The sequence below is a fragment of the Camelus ferus genome, chromosome 17 (assembly GCF_009834535.1).
Source record: "Camelus ferus isolate YT-003-E chromosome 17, BCGSAC_Cfer_1.0, whole genome shotgun sequence".
Taxonomy (NCBI): Eukaryota; Metazoa; Chordata; class Mammalia; order Artiodactyla; family Camelidae; genus Camelus; species Camelus ferus.
In genome coordinates this window covers 34,586,504-34,612,004 of record NC_045712.1, presented here as the reverse complement: position 1 = coordinate 34,612,004, position 25,501 = coordinate 34,586,504, and the positions used below count along the sequence as shown (strand labels likewise).

The 25,501-nt window shown below is 39.1% G+C and overlaps 2 protein-coding genes across 5 annotated transcripts in view; one reads left to right on the top strand and one right to left on the bottom strand.

Moving 5' to 3' along the window:
• The window catches only part of FANCD2 (FA complementation group D2), a 46,131-nt gene extending 35,840 nt beyond the window's left edge, over window positions 1-10,291 (bottom strand). For 3 of the 4 annotated variants that reach the window (XM_032458908.1, XM_032458911.1, XM_032458910.1), the window contains exons 1-10: window positions 10,156-10,291; window positions 8,423-8,515; window positions 6,774-6,914; window positions 6,121-6,188; window positions 5,844-5,947; window positions 5,345-5,405; window positions 4,375-4,427; window positions 2,570-2,648; window positions 1,541-1,665; window positions 336-423 (exon numbers count right to left, since the gene is read on the bottom strand). In XM_032458908.1, the coding sequence (XP_032314799.1) occupies window positions 336-423; window positions 1,541-1,665; window positions 2,570-2,648; window positions 4,375-4,427; window positions 5,345-5,405; window positions 5,844-5,947; window positions 6,121-6,188; window positions 6,774-6,914; window positions 8,423-8,486 (783 nt within the window). In that variant the 5' untranslated portion in view covers window positions 8,487-8,515; window positions 10,156-10,291. Of the gene's footprint in view, window positions 1-335; window positions 424-1,540; window positions 1,666-2,569; window positions 2,649-4,374; window positions 4,428-5,344; window positions 5,406-5,843; window positions 5,948-6,120; window positions 6,189-6,773; window positions 6,915-8,422; window positions 8,516-10,026 lie in introns of all 4 variants that reach the window. The other variant, XM_014556979.2, reaches the window with a different exon arrangement.
• EMC3 (ER membrane protein complex subunit 3) lies at window positions 10,269-25,265 on the top strand. The gene is made up of 8 exons (XM_006173335.3): window positions 10,269-10,620; window positions 14,829-14,886; window positions 15,225-15,318; window positions 16,727-16,831; window positions 17,539-17,620; window positions 19,453-19,532; window positions 20,361-20,443; window positions 24,712-25,265. Exons 1-8 carry the CDS (start codon window positions 10,466-10,468, stop codon window positions 24,838-24,840), a joined length of 786 nt encoding a protein of 261 aa, XP_006173397.1. The 5' UTR covers window positions 10,269-10,465; the 3' UTR covers window positions 24,841-25,265.
• Window positions 25,266-25,501: the final 236 nt, after the last annotated feature.

Here is a 25,501-nt window from a genome sequence, read left to right as displayed (position 1 = left end):
CAAGAGTTATTATCTTACATTTTGGAGCACTAATTTTCCACTAGCTAGAGGAATGTACAAAAAATTGGGTATTTCTATGGGGAACAGTTTTGTAAATATGTAGGCAATATAGAAGATTTCCATAAAGACTTACTGCTTAAAAACAGAGCAGCAAATCTATCATAGTATGGCACATGAAATGCATTAAAAAGGAAAAAAGAGAGCAAATGTCATTCAGCATTGTTTCAAAATGAAATTCTCATTATATACCATTGGTCCAAGGCAATGACTGACTGACACTGGTTCTGGGAGGTGAGAAAGTCGGCTTTGTTTCTGGATAGCAGAATCCTCCCTACCTTAGTCAGCAGCTTTGGGTCAAGCTGGAGGCTGGAAAGAACATCCAGGATCGGGACAGTGAGCAGAGTATTCTCTGTTAGAAGGTCACTATAAATAGTGGAAAAAGAAAAGTTGTGCAACTTTTAACAGAGCTGGGCAGATAATGACTTGGGAAAAATCACTCAAAGTATGAGAAGAGAGAATATATTTAGTTTCCATTGAATCTCGACTTAAAGTATGTTTCATTAAAAACTAATTAGAAAATACACACTCATTACAAAAAATTCAAACAACAAATACAGTAAAAATAAGCAGCCCTGCCTCATCATCCCCACCACCCAGTCTGGTATGTAACCCCCCTGCTGAGTTTGGTATGACACCTTCCTGAGGAAAGGCAAAAGCAAACCTACAACAATCACAATGAATGCGATCAGCATGACAGAGGTATGTTCAGGGTGCTACCGGGGCACAGAGCAGAGAGGGACAAGGATGGATCTAAGAGAAAGTTATACCAAAGGATGAGCTGGAATTAAGGAGGCAAAGTGGGTGGTACAGTGCTATACAGAAACAGCATCCTGCCCAAAAGCATAAAGGTGAGAAATCACTGGACATTTTTAGAGATAGTTTTACAGACAATTATAGGAAAGGAAGTATCACAAATTGAATGCTTTAACTACTTCAAGGATAAATAGACATTTGCAGTAAAACAGAAACAAAGTTATATAGGGATTCTGTTCTCCCTTTCTTAATTACTGCCCTATCAATTAGTATTTTTCATGTAGTGTTAGACAGTAATGTGTCTCAGCAAGGGATCTAATGCAGCAATGTGCATCAGAATGAATCATTGAGGGACGAGAGAATGTCAGTGTTTAATAAGCTCCACAAATGACTTGGATGTGCAGTTATGACTGAGGACCCCTTGGGTGGAAGGAATGCTAACAAAACAAAGGAATCATGTTTACGTCTCTGTAGACCAAATTTATATAACTAATCCTAAGTCAGATTTTGTATTCACAACAGATATGCCATTAAAAAGAAGCATATGGGTCTACTCAAATATATGCATTATGAGAAAAGCAAGTTAAATCGCATTCCCTACTCATGGAAGGTAGGTGTCATTCTATTATACGTAAGAAGGAACACACTGCTACTACTCTTCTCATACGCAGTGGTAAGACTCCCAGAGTGGAGCCTTGCTCAAGATGGGAATAGGGTGTTTACCCACATGAGTTCTTTCCCCACTTCAGCATTCTGGGAATCCCCAAGGATCTCAGGTAGGCTGGTGACGAAGTCATGCTGTAGGTCCAATGGCGCTATACTGATCAGCTGCATGATCTTGGTGGTGAGATCCTGCAGGGGGGGAAACTATCAGAATTGTAGCACAGCACCCAGAATAGAGAAAGACTTCTTACTCATGAGATGTACAGCTGGATTTACTTTGTGTACAATATGACAATTACACACACATTCCAGTTCAAAACCTATAATCAGAGGTAAATGACCCAGAGATTTTCACACGAGATGATATAGAGAAAAAGAAAAGGTAAGGTAGATGGCATATTATCTGATAGTTCTGTTATATACTTTATTTCATTTAATCTTCACAACTCTATGGAGTTTGTGTGACAATTCCCATTTTTAAAATGTAGGGATATATGTTGCTCAAGGATACGTAAGTGGCAAACCCAGAATTTCAGCCCAGATGGGCCTCTAAAACTCATGTCCTTCCAAATAAAGATTTAGCCTTAGAATGTCTAACAAAAATCAGTAGAATGATTGCAAGAACTCTGAAAAGAAATGAGCCTCAAGTACTAGGCTCAAAACAGATTCAACTTTACCAAGGTGGGTAACAACGAACCACATAATTGCCAAAAAAAGTTTCCTCAATATGTAATCAAATTAACACATTTGCAGTGAAATAAGATGGCTTGGGATTTCAATGCTTGTGAGAAATAAAACACAATAATCCCTGCACTTTGAAAAACTAATGAATTCCTTCCAAATATTTAATTTATTTAACAAAAATCACATCTGGTCATCATAATTAGATACATTTCCTTTTTGGGGCGAGAAATTTAAAGGGTGAAATACCCATGACTCTCAAATTATGAAAGCTAAAAAAGCTAATGGATAGAAAAATATGATTTTTGGGGGTTTAGAAAGGAAAAAAACCTGCAAATTCCAAAAGTTTGGTTGCTAAGTGTGGGAAACACACTCTCTAAATCCAAGAGAAAGAAAAAGTTCCAAAGCCTACCTTACTGTCCACAACTCTGTCTAGCCATTTCAGTTGATTGATGATGAGTCGAGGCATGTTGATTCCATCACTGTTCACCCTGAAATGTTAGGATGAGAAATCAGGGACTTCGCCTTTCTGACTTACACAGCAGCAAGCACTAAGTGCATACAACATTTCAGCCATTGATTAACATGTACTGAACACTTAGTATGCATTGCACACTGTGCTAGACACACAGGTGATACAAAAAAAAAAATGAGACTTCTACTTATATATGTTGAGAAAGATGTCTGGAAGAAGACCTACTAAACTGTTAACAGTGGCTACATCTGGGGAGGGTTTAAAGAAGGGGAAGAAAGGTGTGGAAGAAAGGTTAAAATATATAAACAAAAAAAATAAGGGTAATAAACTAACAAATTGAGTAAAATAAATTATCTTAAGAAGGTAAAAACTAATTACATCAATGTGATAAGTACTGACAAACACAAGTACCTTTTACTGCTATGGAAACACCAAAGGTCAGATTAGATTAAGTTTGTGAAAGTACTGAAAACTATTTACGGATAAAGAAAAGTTGGCTCAGTTAGCATTATTTCCTTCCAAAGGACAGTCTCTGCCTTCTTTTCAGCCTCCTATGTGTTCCTCCTCCTGACAGCTTTGTTTACTAAAGTCAAATTTAACAGCTAAAAAAGACTTAGCCAGGACACAGACCATCTAGTACAAGCCATTCAGGCAAAGCATGAATTTTTAGAGATAAATCTTCAAGTTTACCATTATTACATACAAGACCCTGAAAAAACATGCATTAAAAAGGAGAAATTAAAAACGACCTAAATCCTCTAATCCAGAGATGTCCACCACTGACATGCATATATATGTTTCTATGTAAATGTGTGCATATGTATCTTTTTTTTCAAACAAAATATTAGGCTGAACTGTAAATACTGATTTATAATCTGACTTTTAAAAAAATTAATGTGCAGTACTAAATAGTTCTCTTTATAATTTTGAATGTCCATGTGATGTTCCATTGTGTGGATATACCTAATTCATTTAACCAATCTACAGTTGAATATCTCAGTTTACAATTTTTTGTTATTTTAAAGAGAACTATCTCATTCATTTCTATTTTCATTCACAGTTCTTACCTTAGGACAAATTAGGAGACACAACTAAACATTAAAGTGTACGCAAAAATCTAAGGTTTTGATACACGTAGGCCCCTGCCCTTCAGTGACTGAGCTGATTTACATGTTCACCAGTTATGTACGAGTCCGGCTGTTTATTACACTCAAAAAAGGAGACTCTTTGAAAAAAATGTATTTATTGCTTGAAACTTTTGTCCTTGATTATTAATAAACTCGAGCGTTTCAAAAAAGCTTGATGCCCTTCTATTTCTTCTCTGTGACTTGTCTATCCATGACCTTTATCTATTTTTCTATTAGGCTGTTCATTTTTTTCTACTTAGTTGTTTCAGTTATTTTAGTAAATTAAAAAAAAATGGTAGCACACATGCACTATAAAATTGAAAAGGTAAAGAATAGTATTTAGAGAGTATCTGAGTCCAGCCAATTGGCTTCCGTCCTTGGACACTATTACAACCATTACCAGTTTATTGTGTATCCTTCTAGGAATACATAGTCATATAAACAGATGAAATTTCCAAGAAAGACACCCTAGTAAAACTTTAGCAGTCACTTAAGAATATGGCATCATGATAAATACGACCCTCAGAGAAATCAATGGTGCTTCAGAGTAACCTTTTCAGAGGCAAACTTAAGTAGGCCACGGTGCTTTGAGCATTCCAGAGTAACTCCACTTACTTTTCAAACAGAAATTCCGGCAACTTTTCAAATAAGGTTTTGATAATGGCAGGCTAAAAAAGAAGACATAGGGAGTTAGGAGATGGTCTCAAAATACACAACAAAATGTGTAACTAGCTGTAATTCTCTCCAACAAGAGTTCTTGGAGGAAAAACCCTGCTGTAACTGAAATCCTCATAATAAGAATGTCCACATGAATGCTGTCTATACTTTGAATATAAGCTGTAGAAATACAAAGACTTATCAATAAGTTACCTTCTGAAAAATTGCAAAATGACTATCAAGGCAATACTAAAATAACTAGATAATAAAAAATGTTAAGTAAGATGACAACTGTTAACCTATGAAATGCAGACTTTAACAGGTTATCAAACAGTTTGCAAGAAAGGAAGATTTTTCTTCAGAGGAACAAGAGGGTTCTTAAATTTAAGCTAACTAAATTATACTCAAGATTTCTAATGAAAAGGAAAAGATAAGAGCGTGGAAGATTAACAATGGGAGAAAAGAAAAGAGGAAAAATGGAGGAGGGGGTGGGAGGGAGACTTTTCACTGTTTATACATTTTTATAATTTGAGATGTTTAAAACATCTCAATGTACTGTCTACTCGATAAATTAAAAGAGAGAGAAAAGCAGGAAAGGGCAAAATCTAATTAATTAGCAAATAAAAAGCTGAGTGGGAGATGATGCAGATGTGAATATGGCAGAGATACACGAGGTACTCAGGGCACACAGGATGAAGCTCTACAACAAAACAGGAACCAGAGGCTGAGGGAACAAATGAGACTCAGAGATGTATGGGCCACTCAACTCAGTCCAAAGCAGATACCACCCTGCTAGACGCATTTCAGCAACAGGGCTGTGGTAAACTCCCATTAGCCCTGCTCTAGCTTCTACACCAGCCACTTATACTCAGGCATACACGACAAATCACATCCAGCAAATGTTCACCAAAAAAAGTGACAGTCTCACCTGCAGTATGTCGATTCCCAGAAGCAATTTAATGAGGCTCTTACAGTAAGATGTACCCATGCTGTAAAAAAAAAAAAAAAAAAAAAAGAGAGAGATTTGTTTTTTGTTTTCCTTGTGTTAACATTTTTATTATCTCTTCTCCATAAAGTTGGCTAAATATGTAATTTTTAAAGGGAAACTATCCTGTTAGATAAGAAACACAGAACATGAGAAGACAGCTCTTAGGCCAGGGAGAAGTAGAGACATGAAATTCTATCAACACAGGTGAGACACATTCTAGAAAGCACCCTGGTTCTTAGTTTCCTAACCATAAATTTAATAATTTAAAGGGTAGATTAGAAAAATAAATACATAAAGGTTAGGTTAAAACTCTGAGAAAAAGAGAGCTATAAATCAAAAGTGAAATTCCAAAAAACTGCATTCTTCCTCACCCCCAACCCCCAATCCAGTTAGTCTAACAGGTTAAATTTCTGCAAGACTCCATGCCCCATCTCCACACCTGGATTCCTCATCCTGCACACGTTCACAAGACAGAAGGCAGTTCCTGAAACTGTCTCGGTCCTCAATGTAAGACTCCAGGCCACTAACAAATTCTTCTATTATCTTAGTGACATTAAAAAAAAAAAAAAAGAGTTATGAGTAAGATTTTTAGTTTAACATTTGCTGAGAGTTTGCTAAAATCATTCTAGCTCATTCAACTTTATGTCACGGTCTTTAAGTTCCCAATTCCAGAGTACTACTGGCAAAAGCAAAAGTATCAGGAAGAAAATACATACTTTGGGATAAGAAGGATGTTTCCTCAGAGTCTGAAAGAGCTTCTTTTGGAAAACGATTTGATCCACGGCTATGAGGAAAGAAGACTAGTTGGTCCCAGAATCTTTAACCTCTTCCACCTTGGTTTTACTTTCCTAAGGACCTAAGTTCCTGTCTGATGAAACCAATAAAGATATTTCCAACCTAATTTCAAAGCCAAATCTTCTAAATCCACAGAAAACAGACTTAGCTTTTATAAAGAACAGCTACTAAGTGCTCTTGAAAAAACATACCATAATCTTAACTGGATGGAATAATCTAGGCCCCCAAAGCAGGGCCTTAATACTTTTATAAATTTTCTTCTGAAATTATTCTGACACAGATCTAATTGCTTTCTGGGTATTAATTTATGTTTTCTTCTGAAAATATAAAGTAATACTAATATGTAACATTTTTTCTTAAAAAAAAAAAAAGATTAAAAAGTACTTTACTTAACATCCATTAATCAGGACCAAAGAGAGTAACAATATTCTCTAAAAAGCCATTTCAATTTCATCCTTATCTCAAGACAGATGGTGCTCCTGTTTCTAATCTTCATTGCTTCTCTAGAAAATCCATGATTCTGTTCTGAGTCATTTCACTATACCCAGTGAAAAGATTTAGATTAAAATATTACCTAGTTGATTCTGACTCTCTCCTGTTTTAAGAGTAATTCCTGATGTTTTAAGAAGCTTTACAAAGACACTGGCATTTTCTTCAACTTCATTATGAACGTAAGATTCCTTTGTCTTTTTGGAAAGTGGTTGCTTCCTGGCTTCTGAAAATGGACAAAATTTTCAAGAATGTGACAAATAGTAAAGCAAAGATTAAAATGTAAACCCTAGAACAACAACCCTAAGAAGAAGGTTGATGGGTTCCAAAACAATTATACCAGAACTGATGCTGTAGTGAAATTTTTATCTCTTTATCTCTTTTATCATTATTGATCTCATGATCAATAATGGCTTGCAAACAAAAAAATAAAACAATCAACAAACAAAATTATTTTCATCTACTGAGTTTTCATTTGAAGAATTCGAAATGTGCCACTTCTAACAAGAATAATCCTGGAAATGCTCTCCAACCAAATTCTAAAGCAGTCAGGGTCTCTCAAGTGGTCTACAAACCACTGCTTTGGAATCACCGGGAAGCTTATTAAAAGAATATTCTTAAACAACGAGTTTATACTGTACAGCCCAGAGAACTATATTCAATATCTTGTAATAACTTATGGTGAAAAGGAATATGAAAACAAATATACACATGTTCCTATATGACTGAAGCACTGTGCTGTACGCCAGAAATTGATATAACATTGTAAACTGACTATACTTCAATAAAAATATTTTTTAAAAAATAAATAAAAAAACAAAACAAAACAAAACAAAAGCATATTCTTAGGTCACGTTCCCAGAGCTACAGAATCAAAATGTCAGGGATGGAGCATGGAAATCTGAATTTTTAACACACTCTCCAGGTAATAAACCTGATGCACACCAAAGTTTGAGAACCAATGATATGGATGCAGGGGTAGAAAGAAAGGGACAGGTTCTCCCATACCGTATCTTTAAGTACAAAACTCAGACTGATTTCATCCCAAGGCTTTCAACCCATGAGAAGTAATAAAACATAAGCAAACAGAGAGGAGGGTATAGCTCAATCCCCAGTACCTCCACTAAAAAAAAAAAAAAAAAATCAAACAAAAACAAAAAGGTACTTAAAATTAAGTATGATTATCTACTCTTCTCCCATAATGATGCAACCAGTCAGAATGCCTTAACAGAGTAGATGAGTGTAATAAATGAAAAAATATCAACCCCTTCTCATAGGAACTCTTAGGACTTCTGTCAATCGCCCCGTGCCCTTTCTTTGCCTGTGGTGTGCTTGCTTTGATATAATGCTTTCCCTTTATATATCACTAACACAGCATTTATTTACATTATATTTTTTTTAAGGGAGGATAGTGGGCCATAACATTTTTATAGGGTAGGGACTATGTCGTATCTTTGTGTCCCAGCACCTAAAGGATATACAATAGATAAGCTCTTATGTATGTAGATTCCTCTTACAGATGCGGACACAAACTCAGAGACTACAGGCATGCCCAAAGTCATACATGCAATTAGAGGCAGAAATTTAATCCCAAATCTTCTGATATTAGATTCTATGTGCTCTATCCATTAAGCCTTGACGACTCCGAGCACATGAAAGAAGGATCTTTGTAGTCCGTTTAGTGCCTCACACAGTTGCCACAGGAAATAAAGCAACAAATGACTAGACACTTACTGGAGGTATCTTCTGTCAGGCTCTCTTTATCCCCAGATCTTGACAGCCTTCTTTTGGAAGCCATTTTGACCAAAGTCTTCTTCAGTTAAATTACTTTCCAGAGCAAAATCAGAGAACAGAGGTTACCCTCCAGAAGCTAGATAAACTCTGAGAAGTTAAAGCTAAAGCTCAAAGTAAACTACTCGATCCAAAACCCAAGACTTTACACAAATGCAACCTACATCTCGGCTCTGATAAAATTTCAACTCCTATATCTGGTCAATGTTCCCGTTTTCAAGACTCGTTTACCTAGTTGCCTCTTTAGCCAGACCACTTTTCTCTCGCTGAAGAATAAAACCCAGTTTTCTATTTAACCCAATCTACCATTCCTTTAACTCATTATCCAGTACTATATGTTAGGGACTGTGACAGGTGCTGGGGTTACAACTGTGAACCTCAGGGAATCTGCAATACGGTAAGCAGAAGTCTTGATGTAGTTATTTAATTAGTCTTTTAAGTGCTATAAAAGTGCAGCATGCCATGAGGAAATTTAGTCCATCCAGTTGGGGGTGATGACGAAAAGTAGGGATAATTTCTCAGGGATAATCTCTTTGAGAAAGTGATTTTTCAGCGGGGACTTGAGTGCTGAAATAGGAGTTATCCAGTAGAAGAGGTATGAGAAGAGGGGTCCAGGTAGAGAAAAAACCAACACTGAAACAAGGAGATTGTAGAGCTAGAAATAAGAAACAAGGCTGTAGAGGTAGGGGAGGGCATGAACCATAAAGGCTTCTAGCCTATTTTGTAAACTAGAACCTTTCTGGTCTCAGTGCTTTTGCAAAAGGTGTTCTTTTCACCTAAAATGCTCTTATCTTCCTGGAAACAACTCCTCCTCCTTAAAGACGCAGTACATGTCATCTTCTTTGAAAAATGTTCCTTCTGTCCCCAAGGGAGTCTGCTACTCCAGCTTCCCTGCTCCAGAGTATATTTACGACCCCTACCTCACACGAGACCGGGGGCATCTTGATAGCAGGAACCTAGTGTCATTTATCTAGGTATCCCTAGTACCTAGCGCAGTACTTGGCATAAAAAACTTTGAGAATATTCATTAGATGAGAACGGCTGGCAGGCAGGTAAACACTAACAGCTAACAAAAACTGCTTTAAGTGCTTTATATTTAACACTTCATTTATTTCTCACAAAACGATTTGAGGTAGTTGACCATTATTATTCTCACACTGAGTGGCAGAGCTGGGATTCCAATTTAGCAACCCGGCTCCAGAATCTGCCTCTTAACTACCACCCATACTTACTCTTGATTATAATAATGGTTTCCAATAATAGTCAAACTTTACTATGTACCAAGCACCACGCTAAGCGTTTTCTTTATCCACTGCCTCGTTTACCACTTAAAACCATTACCAGCTCTTCGGCAGATGGGAAAACTTAGGCAAGTAGGTCCGTCTGATTTCGACGCACACGCCCTTAACACGTGCTAATCGGTATCGCTTCCAGAAAAGCCTGAAAGCAGGGGCGATGGGGCCAACTGCCCGGACCAGGTCCTCCAGGAAGGGGGTGGAGGGTAAAGGCCCTTCACATTTCGTCATTTTACCGACGCAGGGAGGTACCTGAAGGGATTATCCCACGATAAGACTGACGATGGAGCCCCAGAGGGAAAGGCCAGGCTCGGCTGGGGCCTAGAGACCAGGCCGACAGGGCGCGGGGCCTCGAAAAACGACGACCGCTGCCTCACTCACCCGCCGAAACGCCGAGACGCCGAGACGCTGTCGCCGCCCCTCGTTTCGACTTTCCCGCCCACGTGACGCCACGCTGACGCCACGCTGACGTCCAACGCACACTTCGCCTTGACGTCAAACTCCCGCGCCGGAAGTGGGCGGCTGGGCGGCCCGGCTGGGGGCAGGGCGCAAGGATTCAGGCTGCCGTAGGGTCCAAGGCCGGCCTGACTGAGGGGCGTGGGAAGGCCCGGAGGCGAACTCGGTGAGAAGCCCCTGCTCCCTAGGAAGAGAATCCCGGCTCCACCCATCCGGGAGCCGGCGCTGTGGGAAGATGGCGGGGCCTGAGCTGCTGCTAGACTCCAACATCCGCCTCTGGGTGGTCCTGCCTATCGTTATCATCACCTTCTTCGTGGGCATGATCCGCCACTACGTGTCCATTCTGCTTCAGAGCGATAAGAAGCTCACCCAGGAACAAGTCTCCGACAGGTCAGCGCCCTCCCCTCTCCGGCGATCCCACTCTGCCGTGACCTTGGGCAAGAGAGTGCGGGGGTTATGTCAGTGTGCCCGGGTTCATCGCGCCCGCGCTAGCTGAGTGTCCTTGGCTGAGTTACCTCTGTGTTCCACTTTCGTCATCTGTAAAATGAGGATGAATAATAGGACATGCCGAACAGAGCAGGCGTGAGAGATAAATTTTAGATACAAAATCTATCAATCTATAAAGCCTTTAGCACAGGCCTGGAACATATTAGTTGTTCAATAAGGTGTTGCTGTTAATATTGTTAGGCTAGTCGTCAACCCTTGGTGGGCTTATCCGTGAATGTCAGTAGAGAAGATATGTGTGATTATACTGTTTTCACCAGAAAACTACTGTTTCATGACTCTGCGGAGAGGTAATTTGAGATGATTTTAGGTTGTATCTAGACGTGTGCGCCCTCCATGTTAAAATAAAAGAACTTTTCAGTTAATCGTTCTGATTATTTTCAGAGACCATCTCAGGTGAATGCTACTATGTCTTTAACAATTCCCTATCAGTTATTAATGTCCCATTGTAACCAAGAGCAAGCCTCAGGCTCAACTTGCCACAGGCAACAGTATCTAGCTAAAATTTAATAATGTTTTGTTTTTATTGTATTTAACACTTTCTATTTGTGGCAGGTAATTCTGGTCTTGCATCATGTTGCCGATAATTTAAAGAGTTTTTTAAACTTGTAAGTAGAAAAAGTTGATATGTAAAAAATACTGTTTTTAGCACTACAGGCGCTAGGCGAATAAGACAAAAATCATAGCCGTGAAATGGGAATAACTGAAGTTTGGGAAGCACTGCTTTATCATTTTCATTTGTGTTTCCCAGGTGAGAATAATAAACCAACATTTATTAAGCACTAATTCTATGCCAGGCACTATGCTAAGCACTTATATTCATTAACTTATTTAAAATTCAGAGCAATTCTCAGCAGTAGATGCTGTTGTCTCATTTTATAGAAACTGAGGCTGAAGAGGTTCCACGGTCACACGTGGTGACATTCAGGATTTGAAACCAGCTTTTCCGGTGCCCAAGTCTGGAGCTCTTTCTACTATACCACAGTGGTCACATTTTTCTGTGGCATCATTTTCAGAACTGATCAGAACCAGCCTCCTGGAGATAATCTTAAGAAGTCTGTTCACAAAAAGAAAGACTTTAGAAAGATGCCAAGTAGAGAAATTTCAGACATTCTGCATTTATTTATTCATTTATTGATGCCAATAAATTATTCTCATTTTATCCTCCCAGTAGCACTAAGATAGATAACCTTGAACCCATTTTTACAGCTGAAGAAAAGGAAACCCAGAGAAGTTAAATGGCCTTCCCAAAATAACAAAAATAGTAAAATGTGCATGTACTTGAACCCAGATCAGTCTCACTTCCAAGTGAAATTCTCTTGACCATGATTCCTGCTGTCATAGATTCTCTAACAATTTTCTGCTCCAGGTTCACTATGATTTCAGAGTGATGTTTCTGGTATGATATCAGACCTAAAGCTCCCTTTTCTAACCCCAAGTGAAATTCACAATTGATGCACTCTACATACAAGAACATGTTGTGGGGGGGACACATACTGTTCCATTTGTAACGATCAAGAGGAATAAAAGGAAAATAATTTCATTTATATATCACAAGTCCTTGTGTACAACAGTCCTAGAAGATTCGAGGCAGAAGTCAGATGCATGCACCTAGCTATAAAATCACCATAATCGAGACAGGTTCTGTTGTAGGCTGAAACAATGTGTTCGCGATAAGGTGGTGCTGGTTTGGATGCGATTTACCTAATTAGGTGAACTACTCTTGATAAAGTTCTGAACAAAACAAAGTACAGTTTTCCCTACATTTACTTCATGGTTGTATACCTGGAAATTAAGTATGTATAAAAATCAACCCCCACTTTCTGCAAAAAATGGGAATTAGGTGTGAGGCTCAAATAATGAAAAACAATTCCGCGGGATATTCAAAAGCAGTGTGAGACATGCGGCAGTTCTTTGTGTTGCACAACTGGAACTGGGAACCTGTATCCCCAGGGATACTTAGCATCCCTTACCGTTAGCAAATGACAGTTATATGTTCTTTCCCTTCCACTCCATCATTTTAACAACCAAAAAATTTCCACAGATTTCCATAACGCTCCCTAGAAAGCAATACCAGCCCCGTGGGGATTTACTGCTTTAGAGAAAACTCAACATCTCTAGTCATAATTACTCCATCCCTTAAGTGAGGCAGTTGGATCATGCCAGTTCCGACGTGCTATGTCTGTATCCTACCAGGTCATCATTTGAACTTGGATAGAATCTGAGCACGTGACTCTGAACTGGCCAAAGTCCAAGGCAGAAGATATTTTTTAGATGTAAAGCATTCCTCTAAATACAGTATAAGTTTCCATAAGCGTGAATGATCACAAAATGGGACATTCAGTTTCACAAATTATTAAGCTTTTACTGCCTCAAAACTTACTAAAATTTTTCTAACATGTGTTAAACCAAAACTGAAAAATACATAAATAAAAAAAATTAGACCATATTTTGAGATAGAATGTATGTAAAAAGTGGTTCTCAAGCTTGAATATACTGACTCCTTTTTGTTTGTTTGTTTTGTTTGAGGGATAATTAGGTTAGTTTGTTTGTTTTAACAGAGGTACTGGGGCTTGTACCCAGGACCTCATGCATGCTATGCATGCACTCTGCCACTGAGCTATACCCTCCCCCATTGACTCTTTACAAAGGAGAAAAACAAACAGATCTTTAAGACTGTGAAACTCCAGAGTTCCATGGAATGTTACTCAGCCATTAAAAAAGAATAAACTATTGCTATTTGCAGCAACATGGATGGACTTAAGAGAATATTATGCTTAGTGAAGTAAGCCAGAGAAAGACAAATACTATGTGATATCACTTATATGTGGAATCTAAAATATAATATGAATAAATCTATATACAAAACAGAAACAGGCTCACAGACAGAAAACTTATGGTTGCCAAAGGGGAGAGGGATGGGAGTGGGGGAGGGACAAATTAGGAGTATGGGATTAACAGATACAAACTACTATACATACAATAGATAAGCAACTAGGATTTACCATATAGCACAGGAAATTACATCCAATATGTTGTAATAAACTATAATGGAATACAGTCTGCAAAAAAAAAAGTGAATCACTGCTCTACACCTGAAACTAATGCAATATTGTAAGTCAGCTATACTTTAGTTAAAAAAAAGGAGAGAGTTCCATGGAGTCATTGGGGCTTGAAAAGGGGGTTTGGGCATGATGAGGTAGACTTGGGGAGGGAGGGGGGCACTAGAGCATTCCCAGCACATGGAGAAGCTAGAATATGCATAAGGTGACAAGGGGACCCTTGGGGGACCGGCTGACTGCTTACAGCTGGTGGTTTACACTGAGGAGCAGAGAGAAAACCAAGCACAGTTTTATTGTGTTCATTTCTGTCTACGATTTTTTTTCCCACTTTTCAAGAAGGTTTTCCATTAACTTAAAGTGGTTTTTTCTCCCCCTCATTAGAACAACTTGAAAACCTAGAAAAAATTATCATTTTGATCTCTGCTGTTTAGTGTTTGTATCTAGCACCACTAAGTAGTGGTGCACTTTGTTACTTATGATGATCAGTTATGTTCAAATATCACCAGATTATTTCATTTATTAGCTCAGTAGGTATTTATTGAGTGCTTACTAACATTCTGAATCCTGGGTGGGATTTCTGTTTGTTGTCTGTCAGGTAACAACCCTGTCAAGTCCTGTACTAATTTCTCTGTGGGGTTTGAACATTTCCTTCTCTTCTCCTCACCCTTCCTCCCTCCTCCTGCCCCCAGATCTTCTGAGTTACATCCAACTGCTACTCTTTGCACTCAGAGAAAGTTCCTTCTTAGCTCATTATAAAGTAAGAAAAAGCTGAGCTTAATGTCCCAAATGTGCCTTCCTCAGAAATCTTTGTTCAGAAACAGTCATTTCTGAAAAATGCTTTTTTGGAAAGCTGATTGTTGGGTTAAGTACGTCCTATTGGTTTTAAGGACACTTGTATTTTGAAAAGTTTCCGCACAGGGCTATTGCCAAATAGGCCCTCTCTTGTGTTTAAATAGGTCTTCTACTTGATTGTCTCATTTTCTTCTACTGTTTCGCTTTTAAAACTCTCATTGTCTTGGTTGTATTTTTCAGTCAAGTTCTAATTCGAAGCAGAGTCCTCAGGGAAAATGGAAAGTACATTCCCAAACAGGTACTCATCTATCTTTTATTAAGAACTGCAGGATTCACTGTTGAGGGCAGTAGATAACTGAAAGCTTTATAAGGGAACTCTTCGGGAAAAGCTGAAGGCCAGTGAGGCCGTAATTAAGCTGTGGCCTGGTAGTGTTTGCTGTCATTGTGACCTCGCCTTTCTTAGGAAATTGTTTTTAAATGTGACTCAGCTAAAGTGTCAGGTCGGCTGCCAAGTAGGCTGCAAGCTCTGAGTCTAACAGCATATGCCAAGGGCCTTTGGACTAAAACCTTGGGGTAATAATTCGACAATGTGCTATGTCACAGTTTTAAGACTTAAAAAGTTCTTTTTTCTACTAGTCTTTCTTGACACGGAAATATTACTTCAACAACTCAGAGGATGGATTTTTCAAAAAAACTAAAAGGAAGGTTGTGCCACCTTCTCCAATGACTGGTACGTGTAGTCCCTTCTCTCATCTCGAAGGAATTATCTTAACATGAGTTCGGAGGGGTGGGGTGGGCAGGGAGGACGTCCTTTTATTTGAAATTTAAATTGTAGAACACAGTAATCTAAGGGATCTGAGAGATCGTCTGATATAGGGATGTACATACAGAAATGGAGTTTTCTTTTTCAAATAAGTCTGCAGGGAGCCCCAGTGTATAAAGTGGAACTTAAAAAAAAAAAGAGAGAGCACTCTCGGCTGAGTGGAGCTGGGTCTGTCCCCTTTGCTCTTCCACAGGACCCAGGGCTGTGAGGAGCACAGCTGGAAAGCATTCCACTCCCAGGTGCCACCCAGTGTCTGGATCCTGTTGCTTGCAGACGGCCCCCCAGATTCTGCCCGAATGCTTCCCTGGACCATCCTCTCTTTGTCAGACATGATTGTTTGGCCCACCCCACAGTTTTTCCTCTAACAGATTTCTTACTTCCACTTATCCCCGTCGTGTGAAAAATACAGCATCTTTAAAGTAAAACAAAATAATTTGTTATTCAGTGTGGACTATCCTCTCATTTTAGTACCTGTTTCTCTAGGTGAGATAACCAGCTATTTTAAACCCAGACAGAAAGTACAGGGATTTTAATAAGTCTCCCAGAAAACCAACAAGAATCAAAAGACCAATAAGCGTATGAAAAGATGCTTGACATCACTAAAATCAAAGGAATGCAAATTAAAGCAAGATGTCCCTTTTAGCCCATTAAATTTGCGAAGATGGAAAATCTCAACCAAAGCTGCTACTGTCAAGGTCATGGGAAGTTAGGCACTCTCACTGTTGCTGGAGCTCAGTTTTAAAAGATCAAATCCTTTGGCCCAGAAATAATTCTAAGAGTTTCTCTTACAGAAACACTTAAGTAAACATGCAGATATATGTACAAGGTATTTGTTGGCAGCATTGTGTATTGGCAAAAAAAAAAAAAGGAAACAGTCTACAGGTCTACCCAAAAGTGATGGGTGTCACCACACAGTAGACTCCTATGCAGACGCTGAAAATAATGGCATACACCAATATGGAAACACCATTCACAATATGTTAACTTCTTTAAATTAGGAAGCAGAATAGTAAGCATGGTGTCTCTTTATGTACACATAGAGAGAGTGAAACTATTGTGCGTATATACATATATACATGCATAGGTGTGTATGTGTATTTATACAGACATGCGATGGAAGGATATACAATGAACAGTTACGTGTTTAGAGAGTAGGCTCAGAGGAACTGTCTACCTCCGGTGTTCCTATGTCGTTTGAATTCTTTTTTACAGTGAACTTGTGTTACTTCAATTATCAAGTAAATTAAAATTCTACAGTAAACAAGGAGTAAGTCCCTGCCAGCAGTGGTAACATGTCTCTCTGTTTTTGTCTTAGACCCCACTATGCTCACAGACATGATGAAAGGCAACGTAACAAACGTCCTCCCTATGATTCTCATTGGTGGGTGGATCAACATGACGTTTTCCGGCTTTGTTACAAGTAAGCTCCAGGCCCAGGAGACGCCAGCTGCACTCCCTCTGTGCGCCTTTCCTGCATCCCCATTCAGAGAGAGCCACATGCTGCTGAGACCTCCTGTCATGGGTCCTGTGTTCTCTGGTGGAAACTGAAAACAGTCTTTGAACAAAAAACTTACATGCCATGATTTTATGTCTCTTACTCCAAAGTGATCATAAATTCACAATGTGGATGCTTGTTTACCAATAGGGACTCGAATGAGTGACGTGCTAGTTTATATCTGAAGCTAATTTGGTGTTCTGGTAGGAGAAAGGGAAGCCTATTTCTGTTTTGACTTCATTTTCTAAGTGTTGGGGTCAGTCATTTGTCTGTTTGTAAACTGTTTGATTTAAATGAATATGGTTTCTCAGTAATGTAGTTCTTCGTGGGGATATATTCCACTTTGGGTTTAACAGATGAGTGCAGACTTCCAGATTTTGGGTCACAGCTCAGTTTGAGGCCCTGCTTCTTAAGCAGTAGAAAAGCTGGTGTTGTTCAAAGAACTATAGCAAGGTTTTATTTGACTGTAAATTTCTTCAGAAATTGACCCAAATCTTATTATGGAAATCATTTTCCAAACACTGTATGGTACAGAGTTCCCACCTCCTTGGGGAAATAATATGTGCACGAGACTTAAACTGTTCTAAAAAGGAAGTGAGGAGTGACTTGAACTTTCTCTTTCTTCCCTGCAGCGAAGGTCCCATTTCCACTGACCCTCCGTTTTAAGCCTATGCTACAGCAAGGAATTGAACTACTCACATTAGACGCATCCTGGTAAGGACTTTTACTTAATAAGAACACAAACCAAAATCTAAAACAAGGATCTCGTGAAAAACAGGATTTCCAGTTTGCCTACTTCAGTGGAATAGGTTTTTGGAGTTTTTCTCATTGAAACTCCACTCAGAATGCCTCGGATGGATTGTGGTGGGTTTTACACGAGTCTTGCAAAAGGAGGGAATGTATCAGGAGAGAATGTATCAGCCTCTTTTCTCTAGCCTCTTGGGGCTCAGGAGTGCAAGATGGATGTGTTTTAACTTTTTTTAATCAAAAAAGTTAAAAGAAAGCCAGGAACTCTGGCCAAGGCAAACTTTTTAGCAATAAATACCCTAGAGCTCATGGGAGTGGATGTTTGTATTATTTTTTCCAAAATACATCACTGCTGATAACAACATTAATCATTTTCACTGGTGCCAGTCTCTGTGCTATTTTCCATATATTACTTTTTTCTCATAGCAACCCTAGCATGTAAGTGGAGACATTGAGATCTGACCACAGATCTGTCCAAATCCAGCACTCATGTCTTATTTACCATTCTGTTTTTTATAGCAGAGTAATAAAACCCCAAATCTGAGAAGCTCTTAGAACACTGCTGCAGCAGCTGGAACCTGGGGGTGCTCTTCCTGTGGTGTCTCTAGATTATTTTATCCACAGCTTCCCAGAGACTGGCATCTAAATATGGAAGCCGGACGGGAGGAGGAGAGTGGACAGTGGGGGTCACCCATGCTGATTGACTCACCCCGCAGCTGGAGCAGAGCCGTGTCTGGTTGTATGGCAGGGGCAGGACAGACCCGGTGCTGGGAGATTCTGGGCTGTGCGCGGTTCTCCCGGAGCAGGAAAGCTGAACCTAATGAATAGCATGACTCTGTTAAACCTTGACCTTCCAGTCTCATTTGGAGACAAAAGCTTCATGGGCTGGAGTAAAGCTTTTTCTCCTTTCTCAGCAGCTGGACAGGTATGTGCCTGACATGCTCTCCTGGACAAAGGAGACTGAAACCAGTTATAAATTAGCTTACGGACCTGCATCATTACGTACAGATACGTGCAACCCAAGTATTGGAATGAAGTGTGGCTTCTTTCCCCCTCTGTATCATTTCTTTTAATCTTTTTAGTTTTTATTATATGCAAGCATATTAATTTTATGGCGGCAAGGTGGGAAATCTAAGCTAAGGAGAACTTCAGTGATACAGTTTAAAACTTGGAGTGGCTTTCCCAGTAGCTGCAGTCTTCAGGATTGCAGGAAAAGCGTGAAGCCCACCAGCACTTGTGATTTCATCTAGAGAACAGGATTCAGGACAGGAGGCCTGCTTCAACTTATATTTTATGTACTTCTATATCATTTGCATTTATTATATATAGTAAGTGTGTGTTCTGATGATTAAAAATAAATGGTTTGAAAACCCATTATGCAGAAAGGAAAATTAAATTAAACAAGGCTTACACTCCCTGATAATATGAGGCACACCAGTAGTGAGTTCAGTTCCTGCTACTGAATGCAGAAGAATCTATCACGTGGCTGGAAGTAGGCGTCTGCCTCCATATATTACCTTATTTTATCCTCACAGCAGCTCTGAAGCGAGTGGAGGAACTGGGATCTGACCCCAGAGTCTGTGCAAACCCAGCACTCAGCTGGTTGCTCGTGGAGAGCTGTAGCTATTTGTAATACCACCTTCACAACTTGCATTTCTTCTTTGGTTGTGCTTTAGAAGCATATAGCCTACCCCCAGCTGATCTCTTCACATACCCTGGACAACTTTGGATGGAAGGGAAGTGTGAACTATGTTAACTCTGAAATAACTACCTACCTTGTTTCACTTTTGCTTCACTAGGGTGAGTTCTGCATCCTGGTACTTCCTCAATGTGTTTGGGCTTCGGAGCATTTACTCTCTGATTTTGGGCCAAGATAATGGTAAGAAGCACATCAGGTTTAATAAGCAAATACTTCGATAGACGAATCGTCCAGGCCAGAGCCAGATTGGTCATGTTGCCTTGCTGTTTATGAATGTGGTCAGAGACAGTGCTTCATTCCTTAAACTTGTTCATAAGTTTCTGAGGTATTCAGAAAGATTCTTAAAAATCCCAGGGTCCAACTGAGGATCTGAATTCTCCTTGGCCATCATGGGGTCAATATTTAGTTGCCCAAAGTCTGATGCCCTCTGATGTGAGGGATTCAGCACCAGCAGTGTGAGCCGTAAACCTGAAGCTGAAAGAAGGCCGGGTGTGAGCAGTTAGTCCACTGACTAGAGTTCTTGCCAGTAGTGGTCCTGGCTCTCTCACTTCATAGCTGGGACCTTGGGCAAGTTACTTAACCACTCTAGTCCTCTGCTTACCTGTCTGTAAAATTGGGACCTTAACAGTTAACTCCTAGGCTTGTTACTAGGAGTAACGAGGTAGATACATAAAGTACTTAGTGAAGTAGCTGGCATGTAGGACTTGCTCAGTAACCAATGGCTGTAGTTATTGTTATTTCAATTTGAAATAAAGTTTAGAGCTTCCTTCAGTTACCTTTCTTCTCCTGTTATTACCCTACTGTTATCATGCCCATTTTTCAGGAGAGGTAAAGTGACTTTCCAGGGTCACAGAGGGCGTGGTAGGGCCAGCCAGGGACCCGTCACATACATTCTCTAACACACTGCCAAGCAAGCATCCGTAAGTGCTATGTAAGGACCCTTCCTCCCCGAGGGTCCTGGGTGCTGGCTGAGCCCGGGCACTCACGGTACTGTGTGTTATGCTGCAGCAGCTGACCAGTCACGGATGATGCAGGAACAGATGACTGGAGCAGCCATGGCCATGCCCGCGGACACCAACAAAGCTTTTAAGGTACACTCACTCTTCCTTCCAGCTTCACTGAAGCTCTGAAAGGAGTTACCAGAGTTACTTTTTTTTTTTATTCTTTTCTTGGGGTAGGGGGAATAATTAGGTTTTTATTTATTTATTTTAATGGAGGTACTGGGGATTGAACCCAGGACCTTGTGCATGCTAGGCACACATTCTACCACTGAGCTATGGCCTTCCCCCACTCAGAGTTACTTTTAAAGATGGATTCCCTGACGCAAGTAAAGTATGTGTGGTCCCATTGTTTAAATCTGATAAAAATGTGTTTTAGTTTACATATCTTATTCCTGAGACAGAATCATCTGTCAGGTAAATTAGAGATTTTTGGTACTTTTACTGGTTTTTAAATGCTCGCCCAAATTTAATCCACACTGTGAACAAAGCTATAAAAACAGCCCAATGAGAGGCACCAGGTCAACTTCTGGACTACTTTGAACTTTTTTGGACCCTGCTATAAATTTCATTTAAAAAAAAAATCAAATACTTACAGTCTTTTCATGAAATGATTCTGGAATCTCTCAAATCCAATATAATTTTTATACAGGAAAGTCTTACTATTTTACATGATAAAAACTAGAAATAGAGGGGAATTTGCTCATCTTGATGAATGACATCTGCAGAAGACCCACAGCTAACATCATATTCACACTGACAGCTTTTCCTCTAGCGTTAGGGACAAAACCAGGATGTCCACTCTCACCACTTCCGTTCAACACTGTACCAGATGTCCTAGCCAAAGAAGTTAGCAGGAAAAAGAAAGAAAAAGCATCTAGATTAGAAGGGAAGAAGTAAAACTATCTCTGTTTGCAGATAACATGGCCTTGCATAGAGTAACGCAAGGAATCCACAAAACAAACAAACAAACAAAAACCATGGGAGCTAATAAACAAGTTCAGCAAGGTTTTGGGATACAGGGTCGATATACAGAAATCAGTCACATTTCTACACACTGGTAATAAAGAATCTGAAAAACTGAAATGAAGAAAACAATTCCATTTATAATCGTTTCAAAAAGAATAAAATAATAAATTTAACAAAACATGCAAGGCTTGTACACTGAAACTTATAAAATATTGCTGAAAGAAATTAAAGAAGACCTGAATAAGTGGGAATACACCCATGTTCGTGGATTAGAAGACTTAATATTGTCAAGATGGCAATACTGCCAGATCTGTTGATCTACAGATTCAACACAGTCTCTATCAAAATTCCACCACCCTTTCTTGCAGAAATTGACAGGCTGCTCCTGAAGTTCATATGGAAGTGAAAGGGTCCCAGAATAGGCCAGACAATGTTAAATAAGAACAAAGCTGGAAGACTTATACTTCCTGATCTTAAAAGCTACTTCTGAGCTACAGTCATCAAGACTGTGTGGGAGTGGCATACTGATGGACGTACACAGTGATGGAGGAGAATTGGGAATTCAGAAATAGACCCATGCATTTAGAGCAAATGATATTTGACAGATGCCATGACAACTCACTGGGGGAAAGAATAGTCTTACTGCTTATTGGGTCCAGAGTTTCTGTTTAGGGGATGAAAAATTTGGAAATATGGTAATGGTTGCACAACACTGAACATAATTAATGCCACTAGAATGTATACTTAATGGTTTAAAAGTGGCAAATTTTATGTTTTATATTTATGTATACACACACACACACATATATACAAACACATGTATTTTACCAGAATAAAAAAATAATTTTTAAAATAAGTTTTTAAATGGGTCAAAGACCTAAATATAAGAGCTGAAACTATAAAGCTTTTAAAAGAAAACATCATAGATGTGTCTGTGACCTTAAATTAGACAATGATTTCTCAGATATTATGTCAAAAGTACAGGCAACAAAGGGGAAAATAGATGGAACTTTGTCAAAATGAAAACTTTTCTAATAAAAAGGATTCATAATTGGGGTTGGGGGAAGAAAACTTTTGTGCTTCATAAAACACTATTAGAAAGTGAAAAGACAACCCATAAAATCAGAGGAAATGTTTGCAAATGATAAATCTGATAAGAGTCCAGTATTAAAAACTTTTAGAATGCAACAATAAAAAGACAGTCCAGTAAGAAATGGACAAAAGAGTTAAATATACATTTCTCCAAAGAAGATACACAAATACCCAATAAGCTAAGCCCATGGAAAGATGCTCAGCATCACTAGTCATCAGCGAAATGCACATCAAAACCACAGTGAGATACCACTTCACAGTCACCCGGATGGTTATAATAAAAAAGATGGACAGAACAAATATTGGCAAGGATGTGGAGAAATTGGAGCCTCACACATGCTGGTGATTGTGCCGCCGCTTCAGAAAGCAGTTTTTAGCCTTTCCTCAGAAAGTTAGACATAGTTATTATCATATGACCTAGCAATTCTACTTTTAGGTAAATACTCAAGAGAACTGAAAACATAATGTTCACACAAAAATTTAGTATAAGAACGTTCAGAACACTATTGATAATAGTCAAAAAGTAGAAACAACTCAAATGTCCATCATCTGATGAACAGATAATACAGTGTATAGACAGTGGAATGTATGCAATAGAATATTAGTCAGCCATAAAAAAGAATGAAGTACTGACTCATGCTAACACAGGGAGGAAGCTTAAAAATGCGCTAAGTGAAAGAAACCAGTAACAAAAGACCACATGTTGTGTCCAGAAAAGATGAATCCAAAGTTACAGAAAGTAAAGTATTAGTTGCCAGGGGTTGGGGGAGGTGGGGAGTGGGGAGTGTCTGCTGTTTCATTTGTTTTTGCAGTGATGAAAGTGCTCTGGAATTAGACAGTGGTGATGGTGTACATCTTTATGAATATACTGAAAACCACTAAATTGTACATATTAAAAGGGTGAATTTTATGTCATGGGGAATTTTATGTTTAAAAACCCACACCCATGAGCTAATGTTTGTATCACACTAAGTTTCATAGAGCATTTTTTAAACCTGCTAATTAAAGGCAAAAGTATGGAAGAAAATATTTGCAAATGATGCAACCAACAAAAGGTTAATTTCCAAAATATACAAACAGCTCATAGAACTCAATAGCAAAAAACAAACAACCCAAATCAAAAAATGCGCAGAAGATCTAAATAGACATTTCTCCAAAGAAGACATCCAGGTGGCCAACAGACACATGAAACGATGCTCAACATTGCTAATTATCAGAGAAATGCAAATCAAAACCACAATGAGGTATCACCTCACACCAGTCAGAATGGCCATTATGGAAAAGTCTACACATAATAAATGCTGGAGAGGGTGTGGAGAAAAGGGAACCCTCCTACACTGCTAGTGGGAATATAAATTGGTACAACCACTATGAAAAACAGTATGGAGGCTCCTTAGAAAATTAAAAATAGAGCTACCATATGATCCAACAATCCCACTCCTGGGCGCATATCCGGAAAAGACAAAAACCCGTTTGAAAAGATACATGCACCCCAGTGCTCACAGCAGCACTGTTTACAACAGCCAAGACATGGAAACAGCCCAAGTCTTCAGAGGTTAACAGATAACTGCATAAAGAAGATGTCATGTATACACACAATGGAATTCTACTCAGCCATAAAAAATAACGAACTATTAACATTTGCAGCAACATGGATGAACCTCGAGATTCTCATACTAAGTGAAGTTAGTCAGACAGAAAGACAAGTAGTACGTGATACCATTTACATATGGAATCTAATAAACAGTATAAATGAATCTACAAAACAGAAGCAGACTCACAGACATAGAAAACAAACATGGTTACCAAGGGGGAAAGGGAGGGAGGATAAATTAGGAGTTTGTTTTATATATATATAAGATAGATACTACTGTATATAAAATAGATAAGCAACAAGGGTTTACTTCATGACACAAGGAACAATATTCAATATCTTGTAATAACCTATAATGGAAAATAACCTGGAAATATACATATATGTAACTGAATCACTTTGTACACGTGAAACTAACACAATATTGTAAATCAACTATATGTCAATAAATAAATAAAAACAAAGTAGTCAGCATTAATAGAATATTAGAGAAATGTAATTAGTTACTAGCTCCAGTGACCTTGAACAAATTTTTTCTTTCTTAGCCTTAGTCTCCTGGTCTGTAAATTGGGGGCAGGGGCGGGGGCAGATGAGGATGGAGGTAACCTACATATGTAAACAGCCTACCCCAGCTCCTGGCCCAGCTGGTCAGTTCCGCTCTTGTAACAGCCATTCCCTCCCTGCCCCGTGTTCTCTTCCTTTGCAGACAGAGTGGGAAGCTCTGGAGCTGACGGATCACCAGTGGGCACTGGATGATGTCGAAGAGGAGCTCATGGCCAAAGACCTCCACTTTGAAGGCATGTTCAAAAAGGAATTACAGACCTCTATTTTTTGAAGACCAAGCAGGGATCACCTGTGTCGGGAACTCCAAGAAGCGCTTAACCTTGTGACTTTGGTTTGAGCTGGAGCCGCTGGGAATGAAAAGGCGGGTGCACGAGCTGGCGGGTGTGCAGCAAGGATTGTTCTTATCTGAGCCGGGTTCCCCTTTATGTGTGAAACTAGAGGAAATATAAAGAGTATGTGCTGGGTGACTTGCCCAGAAACAGCTGTTTTCAAAATGTTTTAAATTTTCCTTCTGGTGACTAGTAATAAAAGTCAGAGAGGGGGGCAAACTCAAGCTAGTGATAATATGTAAAACTTAGCAAGAATTCAGTCTTTGGAAAAAAACATTGTCAAGTAAACCTAATTATTACCTAGTCATTCTGCCTTCTAACCACAGTAAACTCCTGTTTCCTTGTGTTCCAAACACCCCTCATTTTACTTTTGATTTTTTGTTAGTATTTTTATAACTTTCCTCACACAGATACCACATTTTCATTACCGAAAATTTAGGAATGGTGGGTGAGCAAAATGGAGCTCCCTTAGTTGTTCATTTTGCGCCTGCAGAACGACAGGAAGAGCAAATCTGTCAAAACCTTATCAGACAGACTCTTTTTCAGAGTGAATACTCTGGGCCAGGACAGACTTAGCAAACCTTTCTGAACACTGTCCAGTGA

What these genes read in the sequence shown, in the direction of transcription:
- EMC3 (XM_006173335.3), top strand. Translation starts at nt 10,466, where the DNA reads ATGGCGGGGCCTGAGCTGCTGCTAGACTCCAACATCCGCCTCTGGGTG. An exon ending in GTTTTCCGGCTTTGTTACAA is followed by an intron (nt 16,832 to 17,538) that starts GTAAGCTCCAGG and finishes TCTTCCCTGCAG; the next exon opens with CGAAGGTCCCATTTCCACTG. An exon ending in ACACCAACAAAGCTTTTAAG is followed by an intron (nt 20,444 to 24,711) that starts GTACACTCACTC and finishes CTTCCTTTGCAG; the next exon opens with ACAGAGTGGGAAGCTCTGGA.